Source organism: Anopheles gambiae, chromosome 3, assembly GCF_943734735.2.
Source record: "Anopheles gambiae chromosome 3, idAnoGambNW_F1_1, whole genome shotgun sequence".
Lineage (NCBI taxonomy): Eukaryota > Metazoa > Arthropoda > Insecta > Diptera > Culicidae > Anopheles > Anopheles gambiae.
The window spans coordinates 46205928-46216579 of record NC_064602.1 but is presented as its reverse complement, the minus strand read 5'-3'; the positions used below and the strand labels follow the sequence as shown (position 1 = coordinate 46216579).

The 10652-nt window shown below is 36.8% G+C and overlaps 1 protein-coding gene across 2 annotated transcripts in view; it reads right to left on the bottom strand.

Annotated features, from left to right (window-relative positions):
* Positions 1-1290: 1290 nt before the first annotated feature.
* LOC4578098 (lachesin) overlaps positions 1291-10652 on the bottom strand; it is a 42946-nt gene continuing 33584 nt past the window's right edge. Inside the window, exons 4-10 of one of the 2 annotated variants that reach the window (XM_061658200.1) lie at positions 7890-8048; positions 7621-7749; positions 7333-7483; positions 7093-7235; positions 3971-4096; positions 3783-3890; positions 1291-3673 (exon numbers count right to left, since the gene is read on the bottom strand). In XM_061658200.1, the coding sequence (XP_061514184.1) occupies positions 3597-3673; positions 3783-3890; positions 3971-4096; positions 7093-7235; positions 7333-7483; positions 7621-7749; positions 7890-8048 (893 nt within the window). In that variant the 3' untranslated portion in view covers positions 1291-3596. Of the gene's footprint in view, positions 3674-3782; positions 3891-3970; positions 4097-7092; positions 7236-7332; positions 7484-7620; positions 7753-7889; positions 8049-10652 lie in introns of both variants that reach the window. The other variant, XM_061658199.1, reaches the window with a different exon arrangement.

The following is a 10652-nucleotide window of genomic DNA, read 5'->3' as shown; positions in this document are numbered from 1 at the left end:
ATAAAACTTAGATTCTAACTTAAACTAATAATTAGTCTTTTCACATATATGTTGTTATATTAGTATCTTTGTAGCCAATACCATTATAACTATTTAAAATAGCAAATAGACGACGTATAAAACGATTTTGGGATTCGAACATTTTACAGCATTATTTATTGCAGCTCACCATCACAAGTAAAACAACAAAAATTACAGGTAGTTTCAGAAAAAACGCAGAACCTCTTATGTGCGGATTAGAAGATACGCAGTTTATTTTATTAAAATGTTATTTGAGCAATTTGTATTAATTTACACATCTTTTTTAAAATGCAGAAAAATCCCTTTCAGTCAAATTTTAAAAAATATTCGAATTTTTAAAAATATAATATAATTTTAGTCATATCAAATAATTAATTTAGTTACTCAAAGCTACCTCCTAAAACAAAATTACAAGAAGCATAGCTTCAGTTTAGCTGAAACCCGTGAGATTTAAAATGCGTGGAAATTCGAGAAACGCGGTTTCTACAAGGACCGCATTATTAGCGTGTGACAACTTGCACTTATAACTCGAAATGTACATCATTGGTTGATTGGACTACATTTTGCATATGATTAAAAATGTTGAATAGGGACTTTGCGTATTCGGCATGAAGCCCATGATGTTGCGTTAGCCAGAGCAACCTTTGAGATCAAGCCTTGAATTTTAATATGGTAGAATACTGGCCGATCTCGTGGTACAGTCGTCAACTCGTATGACGTAGAATGGGCCGAGTCCCCATACGTAGGACTGACTATCCTGCTATGGATAATCAATGGGTCGCTGAAAGCCAAACTCACTAGTAGTATAGGCAGGCCTTGATCGACAGCGGTTGTTTTTCCAAATAGAGGAAGAGGAAGAACACTATCAATTGGATGTGTAAAAAATTACTCCGTAGACAAAATTTTCAAAATTTTCAAAACATAGATAGAAAATTGAAGCCCCATGGTACAAATTTCAAAACGCGCAATCTAATAACGCACCCGTCGTGGGTTAAATTCCCGTATGGGCCGTACCTACTATACTTGGCACTGACTATCCTACTGTAAGTATTCAATAAGTCCCTGATAGCCTGGCCCATTAGTGGCACAGGCAGGCCAGTGATCGAATACGATTTTTGTACCAAATTTATGCCAATAATTATTATGGTGACGCTGATATGGCAGTTGAAACATGATATTTATTCATAATGATTTAATTCAATAACATTCGTACTTACCCGTATGTGGTCCAGCCGTATTAGCAAAAGAAAGACAATCCATGAGCCAAACAACTTTTGCCGCTTTTGTAAAGCAAAAAATATATATTTCAGTTCTGTTACATTTTACTGACCAGCATTGTTCCGACCCTCTGTTGTTCTAGCTTTCACCGTTGTCCAGTGAGCGTTTGAAAATTCATTCTCTGACAACGATTTTGTCGTGTTTCCGTTTTTGTTTTTACTGCACACAATTTTCATCTAGCTATGAAACAATACTTTGCAATGTTGTTGATACCTGCTAGCACGGTTAGTTTTCAAGTGTGAATTTGATTTTGTTTCATGTTGCTTAACTTATTGCATACACACGATGCACCTACGGAGTTAATACGAGTAAATTTTTGTATTCGCTGTCGCTTTAGTATATGTGCGCTGCGTCATTCATTCGTTTTATTTCATTTAATGTTTTACGGGAGGGGAAGGAAGCTCTTCTGAATGGTACTAATAAGAAACTAACCGTTTAGCCTACAATGTAAATCGGTAACCATACACCGGAATTTGGAATTTCTTCTTTTGCTGTGTTGGTTTTGTTCTTAACTTCGTTCGTTGGTTAGTTAGCTCGCTGCGGTGATGAGTTGTTTCTTTGGAAAAGTTTGATTTATTGTTTGATTTTGCATGCATTGTTTTCATTTTCAAACGATTTGAACTAGTTTGCTTAATTATGTTCACTTTTGTTCGTACCGCGGGACAAAGATTTACTTAGATACGGCTGCATTTACACTTTTGCTATTTTGTTTCCGTGTTTGTTTTCCATGAAAATCTGCGCAATGATTCCTTCATGTTCTCCTTCTTTATTATCCTGCGTAGTACGTTAGTGGATAAGCATTTAGATTTTGATTTCCAATATTATACAACAATACACTTTGTCTTTGATTAACATTCATTCATCGGCATCATCGGCACAAGGCTTTTGAATGTATGTATGTATGTATGTTTGCTACTTGTTTATTACATGCTGCATTCAATACAGTTTCAACTGAAATGCTGTAATGAGTAGCTTAATATTAGTTTGATTGATTTACGACTACATCTAACCTCCCCCCGAAACCACGTATCGTAATTGATGTGTTTAAATTTCATCCGACCTCTATTAGCAAACAGCTTTCATTACCTGCATTTTATCAGTGGTTTTTGTTAATAATACTCACTTGGTTAACATCAATATCAACGAAAGTATGCAATAATACTACAAACGAAACAGCCACATCTTCCGTAACAGTTGAGGCAGACTACTTCAACTCTTTGCCTGCCAAAGCTTCTCGAGTCACCAATGGCACTCGTAAAACAAAACCGTAAATGGGTATGCTAGTACAGCTCCACGCGTACCGCATAAATTCGATCGTTGTACAATGATGGGAATTTATTCCCACCCTTCCTGCCCTAGGGTGCTACAGCCCTCACCAAACAAAACAGCTGAGAAATGGGGCGATTGATCATATGATAAAAAGACAATTTCATTTGACGACTGTTAAATTTGCTGCCTTTGCCCAGCGGCGCTCCCCTGAGACTCAATAAAAGTGCAGTAACGTATGGCAAGACAAAAGTGTAGCACAGTAATGTGGTATCGGCAACGAAATAAACAACTCCTGTCAAGAAACAACTCACTTACAGCAGAAGGAAAAGGTTACAGTTTATATTGTGATGCAAATGCTTATGCTTGTTACAGATTTACATTACATACAGATTGTTCGGTGCTGCCAGTGTGTGTGTGTGTGTTGCTTCAGTAGAATAAACCTCCAGTACCTGCTGCAAATTCTCTATTCCCTTTTCTAGATTAAGGCATATTTAATGTACATACTATCCAACGATTTGTGCCTGCATTTGTGTGTATTTATGTTTGTGTGGTTGGTTGATTTTTGCTTCTTTCAAACTGCACTTGCTTCTACCTTTCAGAAGCTTTCTAATGTAGCACCAATTCAAATGTTTGCTACGTACGAGCTTAAAAAGCTCATTTTGCACTCCTGTTTTACTTTGACTACGACAGCTCACTCGTATTTGAATACAAACTCACGCGTGTAAGGATACAACACAACCACGAATGCGTTTTAGCAATCGTTTTTAAACTTAACTACGGTAGTAACTTGGGTGGGGGAAACGAATTGAGACCATTTTAAAACAAAAAGTGCATCAATCTTAACTTTATGCAAACTGCTCTGGAATATATTTTGCAGTGTTGCTTCTAAATGGCATATTGCACGTAATACATGAGACAATGATAAAAAACCCTCTCCACTCCTTTGCAGGACGCAACGTAAACAACATCTTAACAAAGTGTTCTCACTGCACAGAACGTTCAACGGAACTGTATGATGAAAGTCACCGTCACTGGTTTAACGGGAGAAATATGTGCAACATTAGCGCAAAAACGGTTGTCCATCGGATGAATGATTTGGTGGCTCCTTCAAGCGCAATGCAGTAGCAATAGAAAAATACGAATATAAAATCAAAATCATGGTAGAAGATTGAAGAAAAAAATCACAAATTTTGCAATAAACGTCCATCACTTACCGTTTACTTCATTCGATTCATCCACCGACCTGTCACGGTTGGGACTCGTGTCGCTGGATTTGTGCTCCGAGCGATCCACCTGATTGTAGTCCGATTGGTAGCGGATGCCTATACGATTACGAGAAGATGCACGAGCAAGATAATTCTTTAATTAACCATTCCTTCTACATAAGGATGCCCAAACATACCTTTGTCAAAGTGGTTGACAGACATCGTAGACAAACCGTACGGTGATTCGTAAACACGAGTTGATGGAACGGTGGTCGTGATACTTTCTGTCGTTGATGGTGGTATCGTAGTTGGTGGGCTGGATGCTGTTTTGACAAAAGACAAGACATATATAACGGGTTAATGTTATGTTACTCAAGTAAGTTTTCGTCATTGCCGTTAAATTTTACTTCTAAGATATACATTTTTGATAGTGTGTATTAATTTTAATATAATACTAGCTTATTTTTATTTGTAATTCAACAATGTTTGACTCATGTACACATTGATTAATTCACGAGGTACTTGAGCAGATTAATGAAAAATTATGTGCTGCATCACAATAACAATAAAAGAAACAAATAATTCCATGGTTTTTAATGAAAAAAAAAAAGAAATTCTATCAATGTTTACACCATAATGTATACCATTAAATACGTATCAAATAAGCAGATAAAAAACATTCAAAATTTAAATGACAAGGGTAATTTTTAAATTTATATTCAATAAAACACTAGTCATGTGACTAGTTTGGAAACAAATTGCTTACATTTTTTTAAACGTAAAACAAATATTGTGACACGCTGTCAACAATTGGTGCCTCAGTGGTAAAAATTGGTGACTTAGAGGAAAAAATAATCTCAGTTCTTTTGGTTCAAAACTAATCCTTTCATTATTTTTTTCTATGATCGAATTTTGTACACAGTTATGAATGTAGGAATTGGAATTATTGAGTTGATACATCTTTACACTTGTTACGGTTTCATTTTATTTAATTGGTAGCCATTATAATAATATAATAAAGCAATACGTCCAAAGACGATTCTCAAAAAATGAAAAAAGGAACGATAACATACATGCAGCAGAGTATACAGTACAGTACAGTAAAGACGTGATATTTGCTTTTCTGACAATTAAGTATACTTATAATCCAAATCGATTGGTATATAATTTTTTTATATATCAGAAGTGTTAGTTCACTTCAATCCCTCAAGATAAATTTTGAACCAGTGTTAAAACCAGCAATAGAGCAATCATTGTGGCATTTGATCCTATCTGCGTTCTGAGCTAATAAAAATAAAAACTGAACCATAATGTTATTGCCCCATCGCTCTAATCCTGTCAATGATGCGTTGACCGATATCAAGGATTTTACTCCAACTTGTTTAAGACCCATAAATGGCTCATCTAGGAAATTGTTAGTTGGTTGTATTACTACGCGCCTTAATATTATATCGATTGGTATCGTTTGATGCGACTTGTCAGTTGACTTTAGTTTACAAGGTGATTGATATCATATAACGTGTGATGTTTGTTTATTGCGTGATACTCGTGTTTATGCAGAAAAATCCTCTAGCAGAGAGAGACATTTGAGTAAAACTGATGTAAAACTAAGGGTTTAACATGGCTTGTACTATTTAAGTTATAATATTTTAGTTTACATTGACTGCAAGCTTACATTTAGGGAAAATTTTGAGCATATGATATCAAAAGTTTTATGTTTTATGTTACTTGTTGCAAAAAAAATCACAGACTCGTTTAGTGTGAAGACCTTGTATTGCGCAATTGTTCGACCAGTATTACAGTTCGCTTGTATAATTTGGAATCCATCTCAACGATACATAATTGACAGAATTGAATCAATCCAGCGTAAGGTTACTCGTTTTATGTTCCATCGTCTTCCGTGGTCACTTGTTTCTGTATGTCCACCCTACCGTGCTAGGTGCCTTTTGTTTGAACTTGAACTTCTCCAACTTAGGAGAATGGCGGCACAGTGTTTATTTTTACACAAGTCACCTGGTAGGGTTTTAAGACCTACGGCTCTTTTGAGTACGGACTTCAGATCAACAACTTTTGGAAGTAATGATTCTTTGGTTAAAATGGTTAATGTTTATTGTGCATTAGGAAATAATTTTGATTTCAGTTCCAGTTTAAATATGATCAAAACATTTGTATCAAAAAACCTAGTCTTGTTTGATGGTAGCACATGTGATGTATCTTTTAAATCTCAAAGTCGCGATTTTATGTCATGTACCATTCTTTTCGCAAGCAGTCGTGATATATAAAGGTTAAATGTGATATACTACTATTGTTATTTAAGCCTTAGAAATCTGGATAACTTTATTGAATAGATTAATAATAAATGATAAATATGTACTACTGTCCAACAGTTCAGCACATTTGTGTTAATTAAACACTCGCCAAAAATATCAATTTGTAAGATTTTTTGTAATAAGAATAATGTCATATCTAGATCAAGTTTTATAAATTTAAAAAAAAAACAGAATAAAATTTGCTTCAAACAGGATCAATGCATGAGCGATAAAAAAGGCTACCAAGATCACATCACTGCACCAGCAGGAACTGTTTGTTAAAAATACACACACACACCATTCTAACGCTAAAGCTTCGTCACGGATAGCAAACAGATCGTCATCAACGAGCACGTTTCAAAGCGAAGTTCTGCCAACTCTGTCAACCAGTGCGAACCGAAGCGATGACAAGACGTGCAAATGAAATCTAGAACAGATAGAAAGCAGTTCCCTTACTCAAACATGTTTCCAGCTTCTTTGTGCTCCCCCTCCCCCGTCCCCCTCACCCCATCAACACCCACAATATTGCGCATAATCCCGTCCAGACGACAACGGAATCGCCTGTCGTCCTCACGTCAACAATCCTTGGCTTGTTGGCGTTGAGCTCTTCATTGTATTGTTGGTACAGAAGTTTCTGTGAAAACTGCTAGAAGCTGACTACACCGGCGGTGGCCAGATGAAGCAAGTGGCAAATTACACACTCGAAATGTATACACACACACTCACTCACAACGTGTTGTGCTGTGGACAATAACACTCAAGCGAACCAACAGGAGAGTTAGGGAGTCCTTGCTGGATGCACCACTCTACACAATGTACCTTGGTTACAGCTAAGTTTGAGAAATGTGCAACAGGTTGCATTGTAATTGTAACTGGGAGGTTACTGACAATTAGAATCATGTATAGTTTACAAATGAAAGGAAATGCTTTTTTGCAGTTCTATCCGTATCTGCAGTTAACAAATATGTAGTTCTAAATCTAAATAAGCATGCAAATTCGTTCGTACTTACAGTACAATCTGATGCTGCCATCCGTTTCTCCACGAGGGTTTTTGGCGATGCATTTATAGATGCCATAGTCACTGTGCTGCACTTCCCCTATGTGTAATCGCATCACCGATTTATATGAAGGATTACCAGGGACAGTTTCAGTTCTGGAAGGGTCATGTAAAATGTAATCAAAAGTTTTATAATACAGTGGAGACATAGAATGGGATCCCATGATTTCAATAGTTTATCATTATCACTTACTTGTACTTCTGTGAGTCGTGTATCATTTGATCGTTTTCTCGCGTCCAGTAATTAAGTGAGGTAGGATGGGCTTCTATATTACATTCTAATGTCACGTTGTATCCAACCGGGATGCCAACCAGTTGATGAGGTATCCAGAGCATTGGTGGAACTAAACAAAAAATAGATAATTTGTCAAACTTATTAGCTACACTGCTATTAAATTTTAGACACATTTCTATTTAAAATGACCGTCTTCTCTTAGCATACTCCACGGTGAAGTTTAACATTGCTGTACCATATACTCACAATCAACACTGACTTTAATACGCTTCGAAACGCTTGGCGGGACACCATTCGTTGCTATGCAGAGGTACGCTCCCATATCGTACCGTGACACACGTGACAGCATAAGTACATCTCCTTCCCATTCGAGAACTACTGGAATAGGTGGACATTCGCGGCCACGATACCATTAGAACAAGGAGAAAGGAGAAACAAAAAGTTCATAAGTTAAATACAATGTTTTCAGGTATGACAACAGACAGCCAAACGAAAGTTTTCGCAGCTAAGCTTACCACTGTTATTCCGAGTGATGGCAATTTTGGTGTTGTCATCACGCTTCCACTTTATTGATGGCGGTGGACTTCCGGTTGCTTTGCAGCGTAACGTAACGTTGGCACCTTCACGCACGATCACGTCACTGGACGAAACCGAGTCATCGATATTTGGAGGCACTGCAGGTGAAAACCAAACAAACAAAACAAACATCAGTTCAAGTACGACGAAGTGTTGGCTACGGGTAAAAATTCCTTGCAGATATAGGTGGTCAAAAATCGCAAACGTGTGGTTTTCAAATTAAAAACTTTCCAAGCGAGCTGAGCGCATCAGTCATGCTTACTTCCAGCAGAATCTATCCACCAACATCGAAGAGCATGCGGGGTTAGATTTTCTGACAGACGTGAAATCTCTTAAATCGTTCAATTACTTCCCCAAAGCCTTTTCATTCTGTGAACTTTCCGGTCGGGGCAAACCATGCCGTACCGTACACCAAACACTAACTGAGGTGTGAAGTTATCAAAAAAGGAAGTTATCTTTCAGATTTCTTCCTACTCCGCAAGCTATGCGCTGCCCTTTCTACTTGCTCGTGCTATCTATCGTACGAACGGAGTAAAAATCATATGAACCATGTCGCCGGCAATATCGATCTCATAAATAATGCAAATGATCTCAAATCACTTTTTTCCTCGTGATTGCGACCGGACTAAACATCCACCGCAGAAGTTTAAAGAGAGGAAGCCGATGATAATCGGAAAATTTGGTCGGTCGGAACCATAAAGTACGCACCACGCTTTGGAGGAATCGGACGGGGAACAATTTCGGGAAGGGAAATTGAAAGTTTTGCACAAGAAAGTAGAAAACATGCAGTGTTTGGGCGGGGTGGGGTATTTTTTTTACTTCTGACTTTTTTTTGCATTTCGCCTACTATTCGACCGGCGAGTGCATTATGGTTATTCAAATTGTGGGTTTGATTTCTGTGGATATGACATTTAATTTAAGGCAAAAAAGTCGTCAATTTTTCACTTCAGTAAAAGTGAGGCGAAAACTTTTGGCGTTATTTTTTACAGTTTTTTTCACAACATCCTATTTTGCAGCTGTACTGTGACTGAGAGAAGTGGCAACACACATTTCGTAGAGGTACATTTTTGATCATGAACTTAGAAATTGAAATTAGCAGCGTGACTTTGTAGGATGGGCATCGTACAGCTATTTTAATTTTCCTTCTAATCCAACATCACATTAGCAAGAAATGTGCCATTGTTATGTCAGTATGTAAAACTAAAGCAATTTAATTGATTTTGTGCTTTATAAATCCATAAAACCTAAATGATTCATTCCAGACCTAGCATATGCCAGGGTTAATGTACTAATAGTAGTGTAAATTGGGTTGCAACAGATTTTTCTTCTTCTTTCGGCTCAACAACCGTTGTCAGCCAAGGCTTCCCAAACTTAACCATTTATTACAACTAAGTCACGATTTTTTAAATATTTTTCTGAATGCGTTGTTGCACCCTTAATCATTTATGTATTTGTATATTTTAAATCAAAATTTGTCCGCGAATTAGGCTAAACGAAAGTCTTATAATTGATCATCCTAGTCAAACCTAGTGAGAACATTATAGCCAAACCTCTTACAAGTGAATACTGCTAAATGCAAATATGGTCTGGGAATCGAATACAAGACAAAGAATTAAAACATTTAAAGGATGCTTGAATTGCGGATGACGTTACGAAACTGTACAGATGAAATGTTATAGTCAAACCTATCAAAAACTGCATTAAAGCTTCTAGAAGCTCTCACCAATGGATCATTTTGACCATAACTAGCTACACGGGTCGGAATAGATAAAAGAGGAAGGTAATCGTATAGTTCATATAGTTATCCTAAAAAAAGGGTATAATTGGAATGAAGCTAAGTTTTCAATTAAAGCGAAATTTTCTATTATAATATAAATATTTTTGAATTATTCAATTGGCAAACATGTATAATTTTGATAGATAAAAATATTGAATATGGCACTGCACAACGACTGTAGACCAGTGATCTCCATATTGACACAAATAACTTAATTGATTTAAATTTTTTGTACATAAGTTATTTTAGTACACTAAACCCACTATTGTTACATTCACCCTATATCAAGTCGCATCGAAAGTCCGAACAACTTTCATATTCCGTGTTCGTTTTTAATCTAAGGAAATGATAATAAAATTTGTTCATACCACACAAAAAAAAACTTGCACAATCTGAAACATTGCCGACAATGAAATGCAATGGTGCTGGGGGGGGGGGGGGGGGGGGGGTATATTTGTTCGCTCCAAACGTGGCAATTATTGATTAAATCCTAGTCCAACCTCCTGGGCCCCAAACAGAAACATAGGTTTGTAGGATCTCTAGTCCACGCAATGAACATTTGTCAAGAAACGGGCTACCAGAGGGGAGGACAGGAAGCGAAAGAAAAGCAATGAGGATGATAGTGAGATGAAATACAGCTTCTGCAATATGCAAGGAATTGTTTGCAGCATCTTTTCGTTGTGGAATTAATGCTTGAACGAGAAATAAAGGGCACAACTTCTTAAAGCACAAAATTAAAGGTGTGGAACTTTTTAGGAGTTGTGTCTGTTATTCGGATATCGTATGCTAAGAAACATATCTCATTTTGCAACAATCTGTATATTTTGATAGTTATTGTATATAGAGCCAAGGATTCTTAACCAACCATTTGGTTTTATGAGAATAAACTGAGATAAAACTTAGTGATCATTATTTCCTCTTTTTA